Raw genomic sequence first — 27,230 nt, forward strand, 5'->3', positions numbered from 1 at the left:
TTGCCCTCGTGAGAAACCCAAATGACCTCCTTTCTTGTATCGTATCGTACCGTCTCTGATCTCTCTGCTGTTCTACCAGCCCAAGTCTCCATTGACGACCGCACTCTAAGGTGCCTCGCTCTCAGATTTCGGGCTCAGAGTGTGTCCGAAATTCCAGATCCCAAACAAATGTTGCTTGGCTAGAAAGAAAAGAAAAGAGAAGAAAGGAAAGGAAAAATTAAGATGGAGTTGTCTACTGAGACGATTAACGTCGCCGTGATAGCCCGGAAGCTTGATGTTGACAATCGGATTTCTCTCCGGTATTACTTCCGGATCGCCGATAATATTCTCAAACAGGTTTCACAGCCTCCTCCCAAAAGTTTGTTGATAATTGTGAATTTTCACTTCAGGGTTTGGTATTCTACAATTTTCTGAATATTGTTTGTGGATTATTTTCCAAGCCAGGTTTGAATTATTCATGATGTGTGCGGTTTTTTTTTGTGGGTTTAATTTTTTGATTTGTGAGAGGTTTAGTTATTTTGGATTGGTAGGTAGCTAAACAGAGTATGTTGGGGAAAGGATTGTTTGAGGTTTTTATTAAGGTAAGACTGGTTGCTTCTAGTGGGATGAAGCATTAATGCACACTTAATAGAATAGTGCATGTTGCTGCATTGGAGCCTTTCTTTATGTCGTATGGTTTGGGACTTAAGCTGTGATTACTTTTTAGTGGGCGGTTAAATTGGCTGTTCTTACACTCAGAATTTGTTCATGAGGATAATGGGTCTAGAGGCATGAGAAGCTGGATTTTATTTTTTAGTGCTAAAAAGTAGGTTTCACTTTCACCTTATTGTACCTTGCCTAACCTTAGAACTTGAGGTTGAACTTCTTGTGGAGTTAGACATATTGAAGTTGCATGGTAAATTTGAATGAAGTATGGGTTTCAAGTGATAAGTGGCTGTCTTAGGAGATAATATTAATGAGAATCACAGGTGGGCATTATAGTGAAAGGAGAATAATGTTTTAGAAGTTAACCAAAGGAGTTTTACTTCGGGATTTAGATGATTGGGCAGATGGAGTATCATCTCTTATGAAATTTGGCTCTATTAATCAGATGGGTTGGCTAACAATCTCGCCGTATATATTATCAGGTTCAGTTTAATCTGAACCTGAAGGTGGCTCAAACCATCCTAATGCATCAATTTTGTTGCTCTAATATTCTTAGGGGCTTTATTTTGTCGTAGGTTGTAATTTTGGAAACCTGCTCAGGTTGATTTGGTTCTTGGTTATTAGGAATCTGAATCATTCTAGAATGAGGTATATCCTATTGGTCATAAGTATAACCTATCTTTTGATTATTAGAACATGTGTTCATTTTCTTTTGATCTCTTCTGCTTTTGTCTAATTTATTTGCACAATACTTCATTGACAGATTGGTATCCTTAAAAAGAACACTTCTATGATAGGTCATTATGAAAAATTGCTTCAGATTGGGTATGAGTGCATTGGTTTTCTAGCTGTAGTACAGTGCCTTTGGTGTTTTTGATAGGCTATAAGACGAGAACCCAAAATTCTACATTGATTAATACATCTGGACGGGTTCCATCATTGAGGTTGATTTGCTTTAGAACAATGGCATTTTTTAAGCAACCGGTATAATATCTGTCTAAAGTGTGGAGAATATCCTTGTCCTTTTCCTTTAGTTTCTCAAAAGGTGATTAAGCTATCACTCTTAAAGATTTGCAAACTCAATAGGACTTCCAAAAACGGGCCTTGCATGGGCTGTACATCATAGAAGAGTACTTTTAATAGTAATGGTGAAGCCATTATGTTTCCCGCCTCCTTAAATTAGAAACGAACTAAAAAAATTATATATTGAAGTTAATTTAAGAATTTTCCCGATTCAAGTGCTTTTAAAGTTAGTAGTTGTTTGAGTATGTGTCTAATTTATTTTATTCTTGCTTGTGTTTAGTTTGAGTCTTGTTTAGTAATATATTTTTTTGATAAGTAGTCTTGTTTAGTAATTATTAGAAAATCGTTTCTTTTCTGAGAAACAGTTTTTAATATTACCATATTTTTTTATAACTGTTATTTTTCTATCAGAAATCTATGGAGTTCTTAGGGAAGTCCATGGTGTGTAGTTCCTTTGATGTTAACGATATGATTGAACATTGGATATTTCCACATCAACAATTACTTATCTGCATTCTTTTTTTATTTTTATAAGTAATGAAATTCATTAAAAACCTAAAGATGCACTCAAACACACAAGAAATATACAAGAGAAGCTTCTAGCCAGAAAAAGAAAAGAAATCAAGAAAGTCTTGAAAATAATCATAGGCAACCATCGCTTTTAGAGTTGGTCGTGTCATCATTGACTTCGGAAGTAAAGGAAGTGAGGGCGGTAGGGATTCCCTCCCCCTTGGGTGGTTGTGTCACTCCAACTGTTGGAAATGGTGATGGAAAGGGTGATGATTCCAAGGTGAATGGTTTGTCCCAATCTCAAAAGTGGCCAATAGGTTTTGGTCCGTTTGGGGAGGTGGTTATGTGGGAGTAGGGCGTCGAGGTATGGGATGGGGAGGATGGCGACTCCCCTTACCCTTTGGGTGTTTTACCTCCTGATTTGGTCTTGGATTGGGAGTTGGATAGTGATGAGGATATGGATTCGTCCTTGGCGTTTTTGGAAGTCATTGAAGAGGACTTCCATCGCGGAGTTAAGGCAGCATGCCCAAAGACCAAAGGTTGGAAGGAAATTTTGAATCTAGTAAGCTCCATCAACTATGGTGATTCTAGCTCGTCCTCCTGGCTTAGGAAAGGCAAGGCGCACATGGTGTAGGGTTGGGGCTTCTCGAAGGTTTTGGGTTTTTGAGGGTTGGTGGGTTTTCTTTCTTGTTGTAGACTGCTTTGAGTACAAACCTCAATAAAAACCCTAAGGCAAATAAACCCTAAGGCAACTCTAGGTAAACATCACTACACACCTAATTAATCCAATCTTAAAGAAAATCTAGGGTTTTACAATACCCCCAAATTGACCAAACTTGAGAAATTAGGGTTTTAGCTCATACCTTAGATCAATGGAGGAATAGGAACTCCAAGACCAAGAATCCACAACCCAAAGCTAGGGGATGGTGTAGAATTCTTCCTTGCACTTCAAACCCTAGAACCAGTTGACCGAGAGAGAGAGTTTTTGTTTTTTGTTTTTTTTTTAGGTAAGAAGTGAGTCTTGGATCTGCTATTTATAGTTGATTCGTGGTCTTCTGTTCAAACTGGTAAAATACCCGTTTGAACTGATCACCAATTTATGTGATAAAGTCCCTCTGAAGCCACCAGAATCACACCCAGTTTGAACTTGTTAAAATTTCGTTCGAATTGAACTCCTAGTTACAAATCTGTTCAAACTGAACTTAGAAAGCCACTTATAATGGAACGATTTGCTAGACCTTAAAGCTCCCCAATTCGAACTTAACTTAAAAACTACACTAAGAACGAAGTAATCTATTAGTCTTCTAAATTCTCAAGTTCGAATTGGATTTAGAACGCAACTTGGAACGGAACACATTGGAACATCATTGGAACTTGCTATTCAAACTTGACTTGGAACAGAAGTTAGAATGGACGCCTTGGCCGAAAACTCTGGAACACCAATAGCTGACACCGTTCAAACTGACATTGGAATGGAAGACTCTGCTTTCCTTTAGACTTCATTTTGCCTAAGCTAGTTTGAACCTTAGGCACAAAACTGGAACTTATCTAAAATTTTAAGTGTTCCATTATTCAAAATGCTATGGTTTAATTGACTAACAAGTATTCTAATTATATCTTGGGTGTTACACCTCCCCACAAGAAATCCCGTTGCAACTTCTCAATATGGTTGGCAACACTAACTAGGAGAGGAAAAGAAGACATAAAGTAGGTAGGCAAAATTAGACATAGTGCTCTTAATCAAAGTAGTCTTACCTCTTTTTTACAAATACAACCACTTCCTCCTTTCCTCCAAGTGAATCTCAGACACATTTGCCTTCGCCGAAAAGGCGAAAGCTTTGGCTTCCACAAAGAAGCGACACTCCATCTTTGCTTTAACTGAAAGCCTAAAAAAGAAACACCACAGAGACATACTCGCGAAACAACCCGTCGGAGAAGACGAAAGAGCTCTAATGAAAGCTCTAGCCCAATAATGAAAACGAAGAAAATTGACCCCATAATAGCACTGACGAAAGCTTCGATGAAAGCACCGCTTGACGTCGAGCTTCGCAAATGCTAAAAGAAGCAAAGCCCTAGGGTGACGCGCCTCAACGCGCCACCGCTAGAGTGGAGAGAGAGGAAGAGAGGCGAGAGAGTGAAGAGAGGCGAGATCTTTCCAAAATCCCTATTGCTCTAAAATTACTTGTAGTTTTCTAATGGAAATATTCAGTGGAATTTATCTTTTATCAGATCTGTGCACAATTGGGAGGTAGAATTGGTGACTGCGTTTTTGAATGTGTTGTACACTCTCAAAGCGAGACAAGATAGGGAGGATAGTATTTGGTGGATACCATCCAAGAGGCAGAAGTTTGAAGTAAGATCGTTTTATCAAATGTTATCCACTTCGTCTAGTTTATCATTTCCTTGGAAGATCATTTGGAGAGTTAAGGTTCCATTGAGAGTGAGCTTCTTTGTGTGGACATCGGCACTTGGGAAGATTTTGACTTTGGATAATATAAGAAAGAGAAAAGTCATAGTGGTGGATTGATGTAGCATGTGTAAAAGGAGCAGAAAATCTATAGATCATCTTCTTCTACAATGTGTAGTGGCAAGAGAATTATGGACTTCGATTTTTAGCCTATTCGGAGTAGAATGGTCATGTCCAGAGGGATGGTAGAATTGTTGGATTGTTGGAGAGGTTAGTTGGGAAGTTGTTTCATTTTAGACGTATGGAGGATGTCCTCTTTGTGCTTAATGTGGTGTATATGAAGAGAGCGGAACATAAGGTGTTTTGAAGATTGTGAGATTTAGATGGACAAGTTAAAGAATATATTAGTCAAATCGCTTTATATACATACATGGGCTTGTTGTGACAATAACAATTCTAGGGATGCACAATGAAGCAGAAAATAATAGAATAGAAAATAACACAATCACACAAGACACCAAGATTTAAGTGGTTCGGCCTAGCAAGCCTACATCCACTGGCAGAAATGATCAGGAGGAAATTCATATCAAAAGATGAAGTACAAAGAGTAGTATAGAGAAAACCACTCAATCCCAAAAGTCCCAATACACCTAAATCTTACTCACACAAAAGAGAAATAATGACAAAAGAGAAAGTTTTCTCTAAATTCTCCAAGTGCCGCGCTGTACCACAAACGTGAGTAATATTGGGACTGAGAAATCTCACAAACGCTCGTCGTGCGTAACTCTTTGTTTAACGCTCTCACAAATATCTCTCCTTTTTTCTTCTATTTCGTAGATACTACCTCTCTTGCTCTTCTTTTATAAATGACCGAAAGTGTCAAGTTTTGTAAATAAGTGAGTCGGTCAAAATACTTCACAGTGAAGTAAAATCTCAAAACTTAACTAAGAAGCAAGCTTCACCGAGAAGTTAAATAAGGAGAGACAAACTCTGTGGCTAAGAAAGCAATGGGGCCTACGTTTGAGAAATGCAAGTCATAACACGATAAATCTCGGCCTTCACTTGAATTTCATCAAGTCCACACTGCAAAATTTCCTCATGACATCTAACCCTAAGGGTAATCATAAACTACATATACCAGTCAAGTCCAAGCAGTGCTTGAACTTGAGAACCGGAACTGGCTTAGTTAACATGTTCGCTGGATTTTCTGCTATACCAATTTTCTTTACTTTGATATTACCTTGTGTCGCAAACAGATGACTAGCACAATCTGAATCAACATACCAAATGACATTGGAATCGATATCACTGTCCCTGTCAATGACTAAACCAAAGATTGTAGTGCCCTATAAATAATGGAGCATCCATTTCATTGCCTGATAGTAAACCTTGCAAGGACTAACAACATTGATTGCTTGTGAAATATCTGAACGAGTGCAGCTCCCAAATACACTAGAGTAAGGTACATGCAACATGGAACGCTCCTCCTCACTCTGTGATGCTAACATTACTGAGAGTCTGAAATGTGCGTTGTACGAAGTACTCACTAATCCAATGATTTTCTTCGCACCACCCAAATCCTTCATTTCAAACTCATCACCCAAAAGAGATTTCAATTTCTTAACCTCAAACATGCTTTTAGCAGTAATAAGCATGTCATCCACATAGAGCAACAAATAAATAAAAGTACCATACGAAAATTGCCCATGATACACAAACGCTTGTACCACTTTCGTGGCAATTTCCTGAACCCGATAGTCTTAGCGCCCTCTGGCAGTTTCACCAAATCCAATGTCTAGTTCTTATGATGAGACTCTATTCTTCATTTATGGCAACAACCCAAAATGCAGTCATTACTTGTGACGGCTTTTGAAAGAGTGGAAGACTCTTGAACCGCAGTGTATTCTGTCACAGTAAGTGCACACACTACCAAATTTGTATAACCATTTCTCTGAGGTAGCCTAATCTTCCTCATCTGTCTACTAGTCGCAATACCGCTCTTGCTCTTCTTGTGGATCATCATCAGAATCGGAATCATGGCTATCTATAATGGGCTGATCTTGAGTGCCATCTTGCACCCTTTGTGAACTTCTACCTGAAGCTCCACTTCCTTGTTATGACCTAACCACACATGCCATAACCGGGTAGTGTCTAGCTTTGAATTATTTGAAGAAGACACATCATCTGAACCTGTCACCGTACTACCCTGAAGAATGTAGAGGCCATTAATATTGTTACCTTGTATCACATCCAATGAACCTGTGCTTATTCGAATGACTCCACCTTCACTAGAATAGTTGTATCCAATGGAGTCTAAAGTACCCAAAGAAATAAGATTTTTCTTCAAATTTCGTATATGTTGAACATTCATCAAAGTCCTCACGATCCCATCATGCATCTTTATTTTGATTGTATTGATACCAACAATCTTGCAGGCAACATCGTTTCCCATTAAGACTGAACCACCATTGACTGACTCATAGGTAGTAAACCAATCCCTTTTAGGGGACATATGAAATGTACAAGCAATATCAAGGACCCATTGATCGCTAAAACGACCATCAGAAACGGTAACTACAAGGACAAATTCTGAACTTTTAGAGTTTTCTTCAACAACACCAGCTATAAAAGAGGAACTTACCTTATCACCTTCCGCTTTATTTTTCAGCTTTGGGCACTCGGATTTATAATGTCCATACTTTTTGCAATAGTAACATTGACCATTCTTCTTGGACTTGGACTGCGATCGGCTTCTTGAGTCTCTCTCACTAGATCAACCCCTAAAACTAGAGGAATTTTTCAAACGACCCTTAACAAATAAACCCTAAACCTGATTATCATTACCTTTCCTATTCAATCTTGTTCTCAACACCATACAATTCAAAGTAGATTTAACGTCTGCTAAAGAGATAGTATCTCTACAGTAGACCATTGAATTAACGGAATTATCAAACAAGTCCGGTAGTGAACACAATAAAATTAGGGCTTGATCCTCATCATCTACTTTAATATCAATATTTTTCAAATCTAAAATAATTCTATTAAATTCATCAAGATGATCACAAATAGGCGTACCTTCTTTCATCTTAAGGGTATATAACCGTTGCTTCAGATACAACCGGTTAGTGAGAGATTTCTTCATGTACAAGTTCTCCAGCTTCTTCCAAAGTCCAGCTGTAGTTTCTTTATTGACAACTTCTCTCAAAACTCCATCTGAAAGAGATAACAAAATTGCACTATGAGCTTTTTCTTCAAGTTCTTTCATTTCCTCTATTAATGTTGATGGCACCTCGCCATCCAAAATCTTTGCCAAGCCTTGTTGTCGTAACAAAGCCCTCATCTTGACACACCAAGGATTGAAACTATTCTGATCATCAAACTTTTCTACTTAAAATTTTGTAGTAGCCATCCCTCAAAATAAAGACCTAAGCTTTGATACCAATTTGTTGTGACGATAATAATTCTAGGGATCCACAATGAAGTAGAAAATAATACAGTCACACAAGACACTAAGATTTAAGTGGTTCGGTTTAACAAGCCTACATCCACTGGCGAAGATGACCCGAAAGAAATTTACTATTAAAAGATGGAGTATAAAGATTAGTATAGAGAAAACTTAAACCCAAAAGTCCCAATACACCAAAGTCTCACTCTCACACAAGAAATAATGACAAAAGAGAGTCTTCTCTAAATACTTTAAGTGCTGTGCCGCACCACAAACGTGAGAAATATTGGAACTGAGAAATCTTACAAATGCACGTCGTGCGTAATTCTCTGTTTGATTCTCTCACAAGTATCTCTCCTTTTTTCTTCTATTCCGTAGATGCTGCCTCTCTTGCCCTTCTTTTATAGATGACCGAAGTCTTGTAAATAAGTGAGTCAGTCAAAACACTTCACAGTGAAGTAAAATCTCAAGACTTAACTAAGAAACAAACTTCACCAAGAAGTAAAACATGGAGAGACAAAATGTGTGGCTAAGAAAATAATGGGGCCCACGCTTGAGAAATGCAAGGCATAACACGACATGGCGTATAATATTTCTCAATTTTCTGACTTTTTTGATTTTTTCTGATTTTTGATCTTGTTCTAAGTAAAGGGCCTTTCTCTTGTCCTTAAGGGTATGACTCTTATCGGTTGGGGCCATGATGAAGTGGAGGTTACTAGTTCGAATCTCCCATTGCCCTTCCCCTTTGGGACAAAAAATTACTAATAAAAAAAAATTAAAGAAGTTTTATCTTGTATACTTCCTGTGTGCTAGAAGGGTTGAGTCCCTCTGCGCTTTTAATGAAATGTCTTATTAAAATAAAATAAAATTATTAGACTAAACCTAATAAACCGAAACCAACTAAAACTAAAGCATTAGCTCACCTGTACTGATCATTGGAAGCCCTAAATCTTTTATATTGTGGGCGTTAAACCACTTGGTTAGACCAAATAAGGGTGGAATTCCCCATCTCTTTGAAATATTTTGTTACTATCATAAATTTGGAAATGCTTCTTTTTCTGGACGTGTATACTGCTACTTTTGGTCTGCTTACATTTGCAATGTTCTAATACTGATTCTATGCTGCACGTTGAATCTGTTTGCTCAGTTTATTGTTGAGTTGTCCTAAATGGCCTCTCAGATCCCAGTTTACTCATTAAATTGTAGGCTGACATCTTTCGAAGAGAGAAGAATATTATAGATCTGTACACTATGCTTTTAAGATTTTCAAGGTAAGAAACAGAGAGTAGTTCGCATTATCCCTGTTTTAATTTATGATCTGAATTGGCTGGTGCCGGCCAGATTAGGGTGTTTGGCTAACCACAAACATGGTTCAGTTCTAATCTAAATTAAACCTGAAATAAAATTAGGTCAATTTTGAATTTCTTTTATTTAGCTTCCATTTTGTTTGGATTTAAAGTTAGTACTAGTTTTGGTTTATATGCAGTTTGTCTAAATTCAATTTAAAACTTGTTTCAGTTTGTGTTGACCACACACACTATATGTATATCTTATACAAACCTACCCATCAAACGGAGATTTTAATGCTTTGAAAAAAAAAAAAAAATAGCAAGAAAAGTTTTGAAGAGTCGAAACTAATGACATAAGTTGGTAATTACAAAGCCTAAATGAATAAGTTCTCCAAACTCACCCACGCAGACAAACACAAATACACATACATACACACGCACATTTAAAATTTACTAGATTGTATGTTTTCTCACATCCACTTTATGATTGTATGCCTTAATTTTGAAACCACATTCTGATGTGGAAGGAGTGAACATTTATAAGGTTGAAAGTCCAAAATATCTAGGAGGCATTTTTTTTTCTTTCAAAATCTTGAATGACGATTTTTTTTTTGTGGGAATATGTATATGGAAATACCAAAATTAAAAATAGTGTTTGGTTGAAATATGTATGTAAAAAACCAAATTTAAACACTTGCTTTTGGTGGGAATGTTTGTTTGAGACAAATTTTTTGTAGGAATATATCTGGTCCAATTTTGAATGAAAGATTAGAATCAGTCTTCTGAAGAAAAAAGTTTACCAAAATGAAAACAATTAAAACCAATTATACTATTCACAACTGGCACAGTTTTGTGGCATGCCAAACACCCCTTTAAATATATTTGAAAAATGCCCCTGGAACTACTTTGTGTTCTTTGATTTCAGTTTGGTCTCCGAGACAATACCATGCCATCGAGATTACAGAGCATCTCTTCAAAGCCAAAAAGTTTATCTGAAGAAGGTAACACTCTGTTCTATCATATTAAATGGCTATTTTTTGTTACAATTTTTGGGGCACAATTTGATTTCATGTTTTCTTTTAGAAATTAGTGATTGCATTGACTGAGCTGGAGCAGTTGAAGCCTGCAGTGCAGCAGAAGATCATTGAATTAAACAGAAAACAAGCATATCAAGTAAACGGGCTGGGCCAGTTTCATCAAAATAATTCATTACATTGGTCTCCAGTTAAAAAGCAAACCTTAACTAATTATGATGTTTCAAAGGTATAGTTTCTCTGCATCATATAGTTGAAAATTAGTATGTCCTTTCAATTTGCTGAATTGTGCCTCATTAATTTAATTTTAGGTGGCAACATTGATTTCAAGTGGCAATTTATTATTTACACTAGCCCATGCAGTGACCTTTTTTCTTTCTTTCTTTCTATGCTTCTACTCTTATTTGTTTCATTCGGTTGAGATAAAGTACTGCTTCCACATGCTTCGGTATGCTTTCTACATCTGACAGGCTACAAGACCAGCTGCACCTCAATTCATCTATCAAGGTTCAAGGGCTCAACTATTTTCACATGCCAGGCCTGTGGAACAGCGATTTGGCCAGTTGTAAGTGATTTAATAATCTAAAAGGGTTCTCAAAGTGGTTGGAGTAGTTTTCCCAACTATAAATGTGCTGCACATACCTACTATTAGTTATTATTATTTCTTAGTTGAGTTGAGTTGAGTTGTGGTTTTGTTTACCGCTATCTTAAAACTCATATACTACTAGGAATCATTACTTACAGTTAAACAGATACTATGTTTGCATCTATCTGGGGCCGAATCATGTTCTGAGTCTTTTGTGATTGTCCTTTATACAGAATCCTTGAAACCTTATTGTTTGATGCTATCATTCGCTTTTTATTTATCATACAGGAGCATTGCGGCTAATGAAAATACGACACTCTTGTTTTTTGTTTTTTTTGGATGACTCCATAGAAGAACACTCAATCAATACAAGACACTCCAGTAAAAACTAGAAACACCAACTACACAATGGTAGTTGAAAACAAACACTCAAAACAGCTGCATACATTCTGCAGCAAACAACATCTGCAGATACAAAAAAATCTGCAACAACCAACTATACAAACCAAGAAATCCCAAAACAGAAACTATACAGGAACCAATACAGCTAGATTAGTCCAAATATTTTCCTTGAAAGGTTCCACATTCGACATAATTCCAGATAAGCATCTTATTCTTTAAACCTTCCTCTAGCCACAATTCTTGCACGAATCTCCCATCAAATTCTGGCTATGATAGTTTCCTCTGACTTAGGAGTGTTACCATGCTTAAGATCGTTCCTCTGTTTCCACAAGTGGTACACAACAGCACTACTACTCAATTTGCACAGAATGGATTTTAAACCACCACTCTTTAGTTCACTAATACTCCACTGTATCACATCATCCCATTCAACACAAGTATCCAAAATCAAACAAGATCTCAACACTTCTCTCCAAATCCGTTTACTAAACCCACAATGAAAAAATAAATGTTCCTTACTCTCTATACCACCCCTACAAAACAGGCACAAACTATCCCCTACATAACCCCACTTTATCATTTTTTCTCCTGTTGTTAAGCCATCCTTGACTACCAACCAGAGAATGAAAGAGTGCCGAGGAATTTCCAACGAGAACCACACCACCTTCCACCATGCAATGAGAGGAAGCTTGAATCTCAAACTGGCTGATCAATATCTCCAATGACTACCTCAGGGAGACGACTTTGAATATCTACCAAACTGGGGTTGCACCTTGTGTACTAGGATTGCGCCCCTCTGCGCTTTATTAATGAAATGACATTACTTATAAAAAAACAATAGCCCTATTTCCATAAACTTCAAAAAGACAACCAGCAGGGAGCCAACGATCATACCACAAGAAAATCTTGCTCCCCATCTCCAACTTTAAAGCTCATAAAATTCTTGGCCAAATCACGAAGCTTTAGACGTTTTTTCCAGCTCCATGAGCAAGATTGAGGGATATTAACTTGCCCAAAACTCCTCCCTTTCAACCAATTCTCTTCCACCCATGTAACCCACAATGAACCTGCTTGTGTAAAGAGATTCCACACATGCCTTAACATAGCTGCACGATTCCAATCTTCCACCTGCTTGAGTCCTAAATTGACACAAACATGCTCTCATGCTACCTTAGCTTTAGCCTTAGTAGAATCATTTCCAGACCACAGAAAGCGGTTGGGTTTTTGCTCCAGAATTTTGATCACTTTCTTGGGAAGAATAAAGACACTAGCCCATAAAACTTGAAGACTATAAAGAACAGAGGGGATTAATTGAAGTCTCCCTGCAAAAGATAAGTGCTTAGCCAACCAAGAATCAATCCGAGTAGCTGCCTTCCCAATCAGAATCTCACAATCTTCTGCAGACAGCCTTGTAGTGATGTGTGGAACTCCTAAATACCTTACAGGCAACGTTGCCTCCGTCATCTTCAAGAACTCCAGAATTCCTTCTTTTTCTTCCCTAGGCACACTAGCACAACATACAGAGCTTTTGCTAGGATTGGCTTTCAAACCAGAAATCCCTTCAAACTCATTAAGCACCTCTTTGATAGTTTGGATAGACTGCAACTTAGCATCAGAGAAAATCAGGATATCATCTGCAAAGCAACAGATGATTAAGCCTTAAATTCTGACATTTAGATGGAAACCAAACTTTTTTCTGTCCAGAGCAACCTCACTCATAACCTGAGAAAGAATCTCCATAGCTATCACAAACTAGTATGGGGAGATAGGATCTCCTTGGTGCAATCCTTTCTTTCCTTCAAAGTACCCTACCGAAGTTCCATTTAGAGCAATTTCTTGGGCTAGTTATGCACTCCTTAATCCAAGCAACATACTTAGCGGAAGCTCCAAAACAATCTAGGCATTTGAATAATAAAAAGAAATAAATAACACTAGATGGCTACCAAAATGCTAATGATATCGACGATATTGTCTGCCATGAATGTTGTATGCATGCTAAGAAATAAATAACGCTAGATTTGCTCATTTGAATGAAGCATGGGAGTGTATTGAATTATTTAAAAGCATGGTTTTTAGCTGCTAATATTCACAATCTGGTGATATTTTTAGTGGCCCACCATGTGCTTTTTCAGTCAGTGCAAATTATTTTGGCTGCATTTATTGATAAAATAATGAGTGGAATATTGGTAGGACTCAACTCAACTCAACTAAGCCTTAATCTTCATTTAAATTGTTTTCTATTAATCATGACACCATGTGGGTTATTCTAGTATATATTGTAGATTTAGCAACTTTGGCTTAGCTAAATAGAAATGGGAACTACATGTATCAGTATCAATTTGACCTACCAATACCATCACAAGTTTGGGAGAAAACTTAATTTAAAGCAGTATAATTCAGCGGGAGAAGAGTTTCAAAAAATTTTAAACAAAAATGTTGTGTCAGTATTTCTGTTTTATATTTTATTTGTCTTCTGGACAATGATTTTCACTGTGCATGTTACAATGAAGAAGTGGGGGGTTTTTTTTTTTTTTGATAAGTAACAATAAAGAAGTTAGATTTTGGATCATATGTGGATCCTTTGGTGTCTTGATTACTAGCCCTTTTGCTTGCTTCTTGTAGATCTTTAAATATGATGCGTCCAAAGGAGGAAACTCTCTCCAGACATTCTATCTTGGGTCCGCATGGGCTTTCTGGGCAGTGGCAGGCACCTATAAGTGATAAAGGGGTATGACAGTATTTAGTGATATCTTTTGCCTCAATGCAGGAACAATGTTGACATATCTGTTCTTGATTAGGTCCAATATCCCAGCAACATAGACCTGACTCCAGTTGAAATCCCAAGGTTAGCCTCTAGTTATGTTCCTCTCACTAGGGTGGTTGTGCCCCTCTAGAGAGATGAAATCTTAGTAAATGGGAATATATAAAAAGATACTTTCTGCAAAGGCTGTTTCATTGTAGAGAGAAACTTGTTTAAAGATTAAATTTTATAGCCAGTTCTCTCAACATGATATCATGTTGTTTATGTTTTGAAGAGTCTAATGCTCAAATATTTCATCTGGTTGTTTTTCTGGGTGAATAATAGCCTGCAGAAAACCATAGATGATGGACTTGCAATTACAAAAGATTGTAGCAACTCGGAACAAGAAAGATCAAGTCGGGAACCAATTCTTACCCAGAATGATAATACCCAGATGCATCGTCCTGAGGGACCTTGCTCCTTGATTTCCTTTGAAACAACAGAATCCCCGGCTCAATCAGATATTATCAGACAGCCTTCTCCTCCACCTGTACTTGCTGAAGTACAAGATTTGATCCCTGCAGTGTCACAACCTTCTCCAAATGTACTAGCTGAAGTACAAGATTTGATACCTGCACTGTCATCCCAAGTTAGCGAGGCAGAACTTGGAATGGAGACTTCCCTACAAGATAATTTGGTTCATACTGAATCTCCACTGCAATTGCACATTGTGAGATTTTACTCTTGACAATCTCTCTCTCTCTCTCTCTCTAAATTTCTTTTTTTTTTTTTTTTAAAAAAAAAAAATTTAATTTAATTTAACTTAATTTATATATATATATATATATATATTTTAAGGAATGGCGTGTAGGTGGTGTTATATTTTTCTGCTGTTAACAAATTCATGTCTATATCAATTGTAATGACCTGAGTAATAGTTGTTAAATTATTCTAACAAATGTATCTTTTTGCAGTCAACCGCAGTTATGGAGACCTTTATGAAGCTCGCCAAGTCAAACACAGACAAGAACTTAGAAACATGTGGTGTCCTTGCAGGTTCACTTGTAAGTGCTGATAAAGGTTACTGTTTTTGATCCAACACTTTTTAATCTTAATGTTTTCCAATATTTCTATTCTGCAGAAAAACAGAAAGTTCTATGTTACGGCTCTCATCATTCCTAAGCAGGAATCAACATCAGATTCTGTATGGAAATCTCATGCACATTTTACAGGGCTATTTTTTGTGACTGCCATCAATTATACATCTACAGCAGTAATATTAAATTTGTACTTTTTTTTTTTATCAGTGTCAGACGACAAACGAAGAGGAAATTTTTGAGGTGCAGGACAAACAGTCTCTTTTCCCCCTTGGTTGGATTCATGTGAGTATATTATAATGCGATGAATGAAACTTATCAAACATGATTACACTTATTGCCATTAGTATCTAGATTGTACCACACAAAGTCTACGGCTAAAGAGGGTTTCCAATAATGCATATGATGCATTCCATTTTTCACATTTTCCATTTGTCCCCCCTCCCCTCCCTTCTTCCTTTTTCTTTTTTTTTTTTTCTTTTTTTTTTTTTTTTTTTCTAGTGCAAGGAAGCCTGTAATAACATTGGGTCATGTTAAAATTTGATAGTTTGATCACAAAAATAGAAAATAATTTTGGTTCTTTATAAGGTTGGGGTGCTCATTGGGTCTGGAACCCAACCGACCTGACGGTACTAATGGTTCATCAGCATGTGTTGGTTATGGATTTTAGAAGTACCAACCAGCATTTGCTCAGTTCGTTTTTGGGGTTGGTGAATATGATTATACTAATCTGACCAACAGTATCTATACACTTCACAAATTGCACTCTGCCTATCGTCTGTCTTCTCTTGCCCCTTGCCATTGAAAACCAACTGGCATTGTCGATTCCCACTGTTACCTCTCTTCAACTGCCCCCCCCCAACCATTAGATTGGTGCTTCTAACAGTCTCAGTTACCAATTACCCCCTCACTTCCCCCAATGACCAGATTGGCGAAAAGGTGGTTTCACCTGGTAACCCCTCATGCTTTCGTGAGCCAGCCATCCAACTACTTGACAACTCACCGATCACTGTCAGGGTTGGTTTGTTTCAGTGGCCAACACCGACTGGTTGGTTCAGTACTAGTTTAGGACTGTCAATGATCATAAGGTCGAAAACCGACGCAAGAGCGTTGGTGCTCGGCCCCTGGTTGTGGAGGAGTCCGCCTTCTTGGACAGACTTTGGCTCAAAGTCCAATCCTATTGTTGAAGGGAATAAAACTTTGTTTTCTGGAAAACAAAGATCAGAAACTGAAATTTCAATGCCATACAACAATCAGAAATGCCTAACAGTAAGATAAAAGCCCAAAACTGAAGTTAGGCAAACTTGAAAAGCAAGCTGTAAGGGAAAAACAGCTTCCTGAGAAGTCTAAAAATCAAATTGCTTATGGGATGCATTGTATTTACATGATTGGAGGAAAGCTTAGACACGAGACAAAGGAGAACCTGGAGAACCTAGGTGTGTGATTATAGGCAAGGAAGTTAATAATTTGAAGATAAGCACTGCCTAGGCAGTGCCTAAAGAAGATGTCAAGCTAGCTGAAACTCATCTGAGACTGTTAATTCTCATCTGGTCTTCAAAATTAGTTGGATAAGTCACAAGTAATGTTGCTTCATGAGGTTCACATTGAAGCCTTGGAGAACAATAGTTGGCTGAAGAATCTATAAGCTCCTTGTCCTTGGTAAGGTTGAAATTATGCAAAAGGTGGGAGATATCTACATTACAGTGAACAGTGAAGCAGGATAAATTCAGGCGGGAGGGGGGGAATCTAAGGTCATTGCTACCTCCGAGTGTGAAGAGAAATAGATTTCAAGTTCATGTTTTCTATCATATTCTAAAGACGTAATTTCAGAATTTGCAAATCCTAACACTTTAATTCTGGAGGTCAAGTTATTATTGCACGTATCACTGCTTCTGATTTTCAACATAATGGGCCAGGACTTTCTGAAAGATATTAAGCTTTTCACTTGGTGGGGAGAGTTGAAGAGGGGGTGGGGGGGGGGGGGGGGGGGGGGGTTTGGGTGTTTAATTTTTTCAGTTTGGTAGAACGACTTAATGCTTCTTGTGTTTTGAAATGCAATTCGTTTAGTAATTGGAGATTACCAGTTGGTGATAGAGATTTTCTTGATAGATCTGTAAATGTGCTTAATTGAGAGCCTTAGAATTCCTGATTGTTAGGGGTTGTTTTGCATAGGATGGGTGGTTGGAGTATGTAGAGAATTCTAGTAGCTAGTAAGTTTTTACTCCTTTCTCTCTCCTCTCTTCCATGGAGCCCTCCGTTGTTCTTCGATCATTTCACTGAGATTGGTCTGAGACTCCACCTTCCTGATATTCAACACCAGTCTAGCCAAACACTTCTTTTTATATTTCTTTTGGCATTTCTTGCTATATTATCTTGGAATGGGATTTCATAGAAGATGGTCGGTGGAATCCAAGGACCTTGAATTGCTGGTGGTGGGTGGCAAAACAGGGGGTACGTGTTTGTGAGAGCTATAAAGGGAAGATGAGGCCTATTCTCTTAGATAGGGATGAGTGAGCTTGGTTGGTGAGCATCTATGAGGATCTGGTGGTCGTGGAAGATTCACGGGTGTTTTGGAATCAGTCTCAACTTGGGTTCTCTAGGATTATTGCTCAACGTTGCTTTAACAGACATGGTTTTTTTTTGGTGGTTGAGGAATTTATCGGTGATAGAAGAAGTGGGTCGGTGCTTATTCTAGAAGGTAGAACCAGTAAAGGCTGGGAGATTTTTCACTCGGAGCTACGGTTGGCTCTTGAGCACTTTAGAGTGGGTTGCAGAGACGTAGTGATAGAAACAGGGAGGGATAGTAGGAGAAGCTATGCAAAGGTTCTGGCGAAGACGATGCCACTGCTAGAGGATTCTTTTGGTTTTGTTTCAAGGCTGGCAGCTATGGTGCCTTGGTGGACGAGAGAGAGCTCGGTGGGAGGTTACCCAGACAAAGATGGATAAGTTTTGGTGTTAACTATACGAAGAGGTCCAGTTCCAACAAAGATTTCCCATGTTCCGACGGTTGCAGCTAAGGCTCCGACGAATCATACTCAACGTCCAACGAAGCCTGTCGTGTTGCTCTGCGGTCCTGCTGCTTCTGCAAAGCATACTGTGAATGGGTGTGGGGCATTTGACTCTAGCACCCATTTTGGTGCTAACCTCGAATTGGCAAGTCGAGGCCCATGGGTTGTTCCAAACCTAAGGCTAAGGCAGTTTACAAACAGAAGTCTAAGTTGGGCTTGGGCGTGGGTCAGGTTTTTTTTTTTTTTTTTTTTTTTTTTTTTTTTTATTAAGTCTGAATCAAAAGGCAAGAACCCTGCCCATCATGCCTCCTTGAGTTCAGCCCGTCTGTGGGTGAATTTGGACGCAGGTCAGGCCGGTGACCCAGGTGTGACGTCGTCTACTGGTGGAGTATACGCTGCCCTGTGAACGCCGGTGCCCTCTGGAGATCCTATTGAGGTGGTTGCTCCTGTGGAGTCCTTGGATTGTACTTCCCTGGTGGGCTTGTCGGTTGGTGAGTTTCCCAACGAGTTTTTGGGGGTTGGCTTTTCGCCAGAGAGGGCACATTTGGAGCAGATTCCGCTGGTGAGTCTGGCTATGGACGCTGATCTTGAATTCCTGTGTCGGATTTCGATGGAGGTTGAGGTTATGCATCACTCGATGGTCGAGTGGCCTCTTAGCCCCTGTTTAGAGAGTACTGGAGGTGGGCCTTATGCTTGGAGGGGGAAGTTAGAAATGGATTCGGATGTTTCTAGGATGATTGGGCTGGGGTTGCCGTTGAACCACAACCAGCATTCTCCTTTGCATGCAAGAGTTGATGCTGAGGCTTACAACAGCCAGCCTCCTGGGTGTTATGATTTGGTTGTGTTCCAGGAAGGTGACCAGCGTATTAAAGGAGCAGGCAATTGGGGGGACTTGTGCGTAATGGCGAAGAGGGAAGGAGAAGCTGGAATTGGTAGGGTGCCTCCTCTCAATGCTTATTCTCCAATCTCGGGGGGTCTATCGGGGTACTCTGATTAGGTTATTCAGTGTGCAAATGAGATTTATCCCATTGTAGGAATTTCATATGTGGGTCATAAGTTGCAATTGTTGGCCCTCTTGACTTTTCTTGAAGAGGAATGTCGTAATGAAGAGGTGGGAGCCCTGTCGAGTGGTGGCACGAAGGGCAAAAGGGAGGTCAAGAATTTGGAGAGTTCTGTTAACTACGATGATAGAGGTTCTTGCTCAAGCCGTGGTAAAAGGAATGCGAGGGGTCATCCAGTTGTGTCATGAAGCCTAGGATTCTATCTTGGAATGTGAGGGGGTTGAACAAGAGGAGCAAATGTCTAAGGATTAGTAATTTGCTCAGATATTGGAAGGTGGATATTATTTGCTTCCAAGAAACCATGGTTCATGGTATGTCGAGAAGTTTTGTGCGCAGCTTATGGGGTTACAATCATGTGGATTGGTGCTGTTTAGATTCCAGTGGGGCTTCAGGGGGCATCTTGATCATGTGGGATAAAAGGGTGGTGGAGAAGGTAGATGTGTGTTTGGGGGAGTTCACTCTTGCAGTCTCCTTTAGGAATGTAGCGGATCGATTCGTTTGGGCCTTTGCAGGGGTTTATGGTCTAAATTCTGGTATTGGTAGGAGATTGCTTTGGGATGAGCTGGCTGGGATTCTCAGTTGGTGGAACATGCTGTGGTGGTTAGGGGGGGTGATTTCAATGTAACTCGGCTTCCTAGTGAAAGATCTGGAGAGGGTAGTATATCTGCTATGAGAGACTTTGATTTTATCTCTGATCAGGGTCTCATGGATTTTCCTCTCGCTGGGGGCTCTTTTACTTGGTTGCTCACTCTTGATCCTCCTGTATGGTCTAGGATTGATTGCTTTCTAGTCTCCCCAGATTGGGAAGCTCGGTTTCCTATGACTTCTCAGAAGAGGCTTTTCCGCCTCTATTCAGACCACTTTCCAATTCTTCTTGATTGTGGTGACATTTCTAGGGGGAGTAGGCCTTTCAGATTTGAGAACATGTGGCTTAAGGCGGATGGTTTTGTGGGGATGGTGAAACAATGGTGGGATTCTTATTCGTTTCAAGGTGCTCCTAGTTATGTCTTAGCTTGCAAACTCAAGGCCCTGAAACAGGATTTGAAGAAATGGAATGAAGAGGTTTTTGGTAATGTAGAGAGGAACAAGAGGAAGCTTTTTGAAGAACTTCTGGCCTTTGATACTATTGAAGGTAGTAGGGCTTTAGTTGAGGAGGAGCTACTAAAGAAGACAGAGATTGCCAGGGAGATAGAGAGGTGTTCTCTTTTGGAGGAAGTGAGTTGGAGGCAGAAATCGAGGGTGATGTGGTTAAAGGAAGGGGATACGTGTACTAAATTCTTCCATTCCATAGCTAACTCAAATAGAAGGTACAACTCAATGGGCTCCTTATTTATTGGAGATACTCCTTGTAATTAGATAGAAATAGGCGAGCACGTGGTAAAGTTCTATTAAAAGCTCTTTTCTGAGCCATGTAGGTGGAGGCCTATGGTGGATGGCATTTTCTTTGATTCTATTTTGGAGTCTAAAGCCAGTTGGTTGGAAAGAGCTTTCGAGGAGGAGGAGGTTAGGAAGGTAGTGTCAGCTATGAATGGTAATAAGGCGCCGGGTCCTGATGGTTTCTCTATGGCTTTCTTCCAATTGTGTTGGGATGTCTTGAGCTTGGATATTATGAAGGTATTTTTTTAACTTTCATGCTAGAGGTTTGTTTGAGAAGAGCCTAAATGTTTTGTTCATTTCGCTTATTTCAAAGATTCTTGGTGCTAATTTCCTCAAAGACTTTCGGCTCATTAGTCTTGTGGTAGGAATTTACAAGATTATTGCTAAAGTTCTAGCAAATAGATTGAAGTCGGTTTTGGAGAAGGCCATATCCAAATCTCAGAGTGCCTTCATCAAAGGGAGGCAGATCCTCGATCCAATCCTTATTGCAAATGAATGCCTTGATAGTAGATTAAGATCAGAGGAGTCAGGTGTCGTATTTAAAATGGATTTGGAGAAAGCATACGATCATGTAAATTGAGATTTTCTTGTGTATGTTGAGGAGGTGTGGCTTTGGGGGAAAATGGTGTTCGTGGATAGCTCATTGTATTTGTTCTGTGCGGTTTTTGGTGTTAGTCAATGGCTCTCCTAATGGTTTTTTTTAGTAGTTTCCGAGGTCTGAGACAAGGGGAACCTCTGTCACCCCTATTGTTTGTGTTTGTGATAGAGGCTTTGAGCCGTATGATTTTTTCTGCGGTTAGTGGGGGTTTGCTGGAAGGTTTCAAAGTGGGTAATGCTACTTTTCGCATCTTCTGTTTGCCGATGATACTTTGATTTTCCGTAGTGCTCATTCTTCTCGTTTGCGTTATTTGCGGAGTTTCTTCCTTTAGTTTGAAGTTGCTTTGGGCTTGAAGGTTAATTTGGCAAAGTCAAATTTAATTCTAGTGGGAAATGTAGATCAAGTGGGAAGGTTAGCCGGCATTCTAGGGTGTGCGGCTGCTTCCTTGTTGGTGAAGTATCTTGGTCTTCCTTTGGGGGCTTTCTATATAAGTCCACTCATATTTAGGACGGGGTAATCGAGAAGATAGGGCATCGACTGGCTAGTTGGAAAAGGTTATACCTCTCCAAGGGTGGTAGAGTCACCCTTATTAAGAGTACTCTTGCCAATTTACCTACATATTATTTGTCTCTGTTCCCTATCTCGGGGAGTGTTCCTGCTCGCATCGAGAAGTTACAATGGTATTTTCTATGAGGTGGGATGGGTGAAGAATTCAAATATCACTTGGTGAGTTGGTTGAAGGTTTGTACCCGAATTTCAAAAGTGGGGTTGGGTATTAAGAACTTGTTGATGTTCAATTGTGCTTTGTTAGGAAAATGGTTATGGCAGTTTGGAATTGAGAGAGATGCTTGGTGGAGAGTTGCGATGGACTCCCAAGTTTGGCAGTTTCTGGGGCAGGTGGTGCTCCCTTGAGCTTGTAAGTGCTTTTGGAGTGGGGTTGTGGAAGAACATCAGGAAAGGGTGGGAGACTTTCTCTGGTTTTGCTAGATTTGAGATGGGGGACGGGATTAGGACGAAATTTTGGCATGATCTATGGTGCGGGGATACGAATGAAGTTTTTCCTGATCTCTTTGGTATTGTTTGGGTGAAAGATGCCTCAATTGCGGATAATACGGAGGTTTTGGGCGATGCTACTCAGTGGAACGTGAGCTTTGTTAGAGAGGCACATGATTGGGAAGTGGGTGTCTTTGCTTCCTTCTTCCAGGTGTTGCACTCAGCCATGGTGAGTAGAGATTGTGCAGATAGGCTCTGGTGGGTCTCTTCCAAGAAAGGATTGGGTCAAGTCCTTCTTCATCTCCTTGGCTTGCTCTGAAGGTAGACGCTTCCCTTGGAAGAGTGTGGGGCGGACTCAGGCTCCTTCGAGGGCAGTTTTTTTTGCGTGGTCGGTAGCCCTATGCAAGATTCTTACTGTGGACAATCTTAGGCAGAGGCATATCATCATTATGGACAGATGTTGCTTGTGCAAGAGAGATGGAAAATCTGTGAACCACCTTCTTCTTCACTGTGATGTGGCTTCCGCTTTGTGGAATAACATTTTTATTCGTTTTGGTATGTATTGGGTTATGCCTAGAAGAGTTATCGATTTATTTGCCTGTTGGTGGAAGTCTGGAAGGTTGAGGAGTGCTGCGATTTGGACAATAGTGCCAATCTCCATTTTTTTGTGTGTTTGGAAGGAAATAAATCTTAGGTATTTTGAAGATTTGGAGAGATCCATTGAGGATATTTTAGCTTTGTTTTTTCATACGCTGTATTTTTGGACGATGTCTTTTTTGTCCCTACTGTCAATTAGCTTTGTTGATTTCCTTGTTCGTTTTTCCATTCCTAGTTAGGTGTTTCCTTTTGTTTGTATACTTCCAGTATATTTAGGAGCGTCTTACGCTTTCAATAAGATTAAATTTACTTATAAAAAAAAAGTATGCAGAGATTTGATGAGGAGAAAAAATTACAGGAAATCAAGAAAGAAAAATCTGTTTAGACCAGTGTATGCCTTAAACAAACCAAGATGCACAAAATTTTAATAATCAAACTCTACTTGTATTGATACAAGAGGCCTTATTTGTGGATATTATGGCAACCTTTCTTGGCAAGAAAAAACATTCAAAACTAACTTATTATATTACTCAATTTTCACTGATAAAAACCACTTGTCACGTACCTAGTTGGCTAGTTTGGAAACCAAGAAAGAACTTGTAGTATAGAATCTTCTAGAAAACTTCTTGTCCAACTTAATTAAGAAAGTACTTATCAACGGTCTTAATAAAGAAATTTGTGCTGGAATTTCAGGGAACTACAATTTTCATTTGAGACCTTATGACACGACCTTTGACACAAATATGCGTTGCCTTATATGGATGCCAAATTTATGTCCCACATTAAAAGCTCCAAATTGTCAGATATTGTAAATTACATGGGAAACAATGGCAGACCCTTCCTCATTGATGGCTTCAAGCTGCCATTGTGAAAACTACATTACACAACATCTAGTCCCACGTTGATGTTTGTTTCAGCACCCTATCTGGTGCCCGAGTAACTGAGCATTTGCTTTCTGCTGATTTCTTTTTATTTATTTATTTTTGGCTGTTGTTTTCTTTTCTTTTTTTTTTTTTTTTTGTTTGGGGTGGGGGGGGAGCATATATGTTCCTCTCCATTTTAGGAAGCAGCTAGTTAAATATATAGCATATTGTGTATTGATGAGCCATTTTGTTGTCAAGCCCCAAAATAGACAACAGTAGTATAGAAAATGAGTTGAAATGCGTCCTTGTATAGATTCCTGGTTTACGTAAGAAAGATCATGTAATATATTATTAACATTATGATCTGTGCTGCCTAATTGCATATGGTTCAATGCCTGATATATATATCATTATAATGTTATACGTTAAAACATAACATGGCTTTGATGCTGATGGATTAGTTACTAAACTTGGTGCAATTTCCAGACACATCCTTCTCAGTCTTGTTTCATGTCGTCGGTTGATCTTCACACCCATTACTCATATCAGGTGTGTGCCTCTTCCTGTTATTATAGTGATTATCATGGTTGCAAATGGATGTCATTAAACTTTATTTTCTCATTACCCATACCAGTTATATGCATCTTCATGTTACCATACATGCATGCAGGTACAGAACCATGATGTTTATTTGGAGATATTCATAAAATAAAACCTTTTTTTACCTTAGTTACTGGGGGTTATCTCTTTTAGCCTCCCTTGGTTCACCTTAGTTACTGGGGGTTATCTCTTTTAGCCTCCCTTGGTTCATCCCTGAAGATATGTGAGCAGTAGGGTGTTCTTGGTGAATGATAGTATTCTCATTTTTTATTTAAGAAAATATTAACTAGTAAAGATCAACTGGAATAAATAAAACATTTGTACTAGATATAAGATGTGTAACGTATATAACAAAGTGTAAATAGTTTTGAGGTTTATGTTGCGTTTGTAAATACATGTTTTTAGTTATCCAAAAAAATACATATCTTTTATTACTTTTTGCCTTGTGACAAAATGGGAGACTAGTTAAATTTCTGAATCGATATAGGAGCAAAGAAAAATGACAAAGTATTTATGACATGATCATGAAATATGATTTAATTCTCTCCTAAGATTCAAGGGAAACGAGAACTAAAGAACCTTGAGTGCGGTATCAATTTTGATGCTAGGAGTCTTGGTTCTAGCCGGGGCAAAAGCAAGTGGGCTCTTGTTGTGATGTAATGTTGCTTAGGGTTTTTGCTGGGGTGTTTTGGGGTTTCTGTTGTGGTTGGTTCTTTTGTTGGGTTTTTTTTTTCCTTGTTTTTCTTTGCTCTTTCTGTTTTTGTGTCCTTTCGTATACTTCCTGTATGCTCAGGGACTCATACGCTTGTTATAAAATTTCTCAGATTACCTATATAAAAAAAAATATTTCTCTTTCCTTTTCTGAAGGAGTTGTTGCTTTTCTTTGTCTATATATTCCTTTACACATTCTTTTTAGAGAAAAAGGACAGAAGAGCTAATTGATTGACATTACTTTTTCTTTCTACAAAAATCGAAATGCACTTGGTTGTCTAAAGAGCCATACAATAAATTATAATACTTATTTTTTTTTTTGTGAGTAATTTTATCTTTTTTGCCCCCGTGGGGGGGGGGGGGGGGGGGGGGGGGGGGGGGGGGGATGATCCGGAATTGTGAAAAACAGGAGAAGAAAATATACAAAGAAAAAAAAAATGTTATTCCTTTTTCTATCTACCTTGGCATTAACCTTTTCTCATTATTCTTCTACATATTAAAGAAAGAAAAAAAATTCTATTGCCTTAGGTGTAATTGGGTGCACTTCTGGGGGAGATCGCTTTTAACAAAAATCCATTAGAGTGAAGTTGGGTATCTAGAAAATCTTTGTTTTCTGTTTTGTCTTTTATTTGTGTTCTCAAAACAAAAATATTAACAAATAATTAAACATACAAAATATTCAAAATTATTTACACCTTTATGTCATATTAAAACACTTTTTCAGGTGAAAAAACAAAAAAAAAGAATCCTCTCAAAACACATTAACAAATACACCCTCATTAAATTATGAGGTTGTGACACGCTTTATTCCTCATCAAGAATGGGAAAAATGTTAGAGATCCCTTCTGAAGACCCATATAAGATTATGAGGAGGCTATGAAAGATTGTCCACTTGCTTAAATAAAAAATAAAAATAATATATATATTCTATTGCCTGCGGGTCCGTCCCTACATGCATGTTACAGATGGTAGTTATTTATGGCTGAAACCTCATCTTTTTCTTTGGTATTTGATTAAAGTGCTTTGAAGTCTATATGTTTGTCTAACTTCTAGATAGGACAAAGCATCCAAAATAATGGAATGATACTTTTTTATACAATGTTAACAGATATATGGAAAGATTGGTCCTAATTCCCTATAGATCATTGCTATCAAATATTTTAATCTATAACGAAGTAAGGGAAAGATATAAAATTTCTCTGATTAGCTGCAAAAAAAAAAAAAAATTGGAAAAAAAAGTAAGGGAAAGATATATTTAAAACCTACTTCCCCCCTCCTTCGCCTCTATAGTGACCTTACCTAACAAAACATAAAGGAGTTTTGAAAATTTTCTTGGCCAATGGTCTGTGGACAGAATGGTATCTCCCCGGCAAGTAAGATGAGGGTGGAATGGTGGATGAGTGAGCTGTGTATTTACTTATCAAAAAAAGAAAGAAAAAGAAAAAGAAAAAAGAAAAAGAGCTTGCTGTTTTGTACATTTGGAGTCACTTTTGGGATGATGTGAGGAAACAATTTCATTTCTAACACACCGAAGGGTAAATATTCTACTATGCTTTATGATTTCTCTATAGCTTACACATACGTATTCCTTTCTTTTAGATTATGTTGCCAGAAGCTGTCGCTATTGTCATGGCACCAAGAGATGGTTCAAGGTATGATCAAGAGCTAATAGAATTGGATCCTGGCCTGCTAGATAATATATATATATATATATATATATATATATATATATATATATATATATATATATATATATATATATATATATCTCAAATTATCCTTTTAGAAATGATTATTTATATGCTAGATACTGATAATCTCTTCTCTATTCATCTGCACAGAAAGCATGGCATTTTCCGGTTAACAACCCCTGGTGGCATGTCTGTCATTAGACACTGTCAGCAACGTGGCTTTCATCCACACAGTCAGCCTACAGATGGCGGGCCGATATACAAGAGTTGTACAGATGTTTACCTGAACCCCAATTTAAAATTTGACGTCATTGATCTTCGGTGATGACAATCAACATTCATGATGTAATTGTTCATATACTCTGTACAATAATATTCACTTCACCATTACAGAGCTGTTCGAAAGCGAGAATAGGTGTGTTTATATATTGGTGTTTGTATAAAAGATAGGAGAGAGAACCTTGCCCACTGACCATGTAACGAAGCATAATATACCCTCCCTCTGATCAATCGGCAATCAAATTGCAGTGATCTGCCTCCATTTGGAAAGAAA

The 27,230-nt window shown here is 38.4% G+C and overlaps 1 protein-coding gene across 1 annotated transcript; it reads left to right on the forward strand.

Moving 5' to 3' along the window:
• Positions 1-27,230, forward strand: LOC133865827 (AMSH-like ubiquitin thioesterase 1). Its single transcript, XM_062302313.1, has 14 exons — positions 1-336; positions 9,237-9,301; positions 10,245-10,320; positions 10,403-10,582; positions 10,824-10,918; positions 13,964-14,069; positions 14,140-14,186; positions 14,427-14,811; positions 15,056-15,145; positions 15,223-15,285; positions 15,389-15,463; positions 24,162-24,224; positions 26,586-26,638; positions 26,828-27,230. The coding sequence occupies exons 1-14, from the start codon at positions 223-225 to the stop codon at positions 27,000-27,002; spliced, it is 1,587 nt and encodes a 528-aa protein (XP_062158297.1). The 5' UTR covers positions 1-222; the 3' UTR covers positions 27,003-27,230.

This window comes from Alnus glutinosa, chromosome 4 (assembly GCF_958979055.1).
Source record: "Alnus glutinosa chromosome 4, dhAlnGlut1.1, whole genome shotgun sequence".
Taxonomy (NCBI): domain Eukaryota; kingdom Viridiplantae; phylum Streptophyta; class Magnoliopsida; order Fagales; family Betulaceae; genus Alnus; species Alnus glutinosa.

Excerpts from the sequence above, each read along its gene's own strand:
- LOC133865827 (XM_062302313.1), top strand. The coding sequence starts at position 223 with ATGGAGTTGTCTACTGAGACGATTAACGTCGCCGTGATAGCCCGGAAG. Across the intron at positions 15,146-15,222 it reads GTGTCCTTGCAGGTTCACTT|AAAAACAGAAAGTTCTATGT; the intron begins GTAAGTGCTGAT and ends TCTATTCTGCAG. Across the intron at positions 15,286-15,388 it reads AGGAATCAACATCAGATTCT|TGTCAGACGACAAACGAAGA; the intron begins GTATGGAAATCT and ends TTTTTTTATCAG.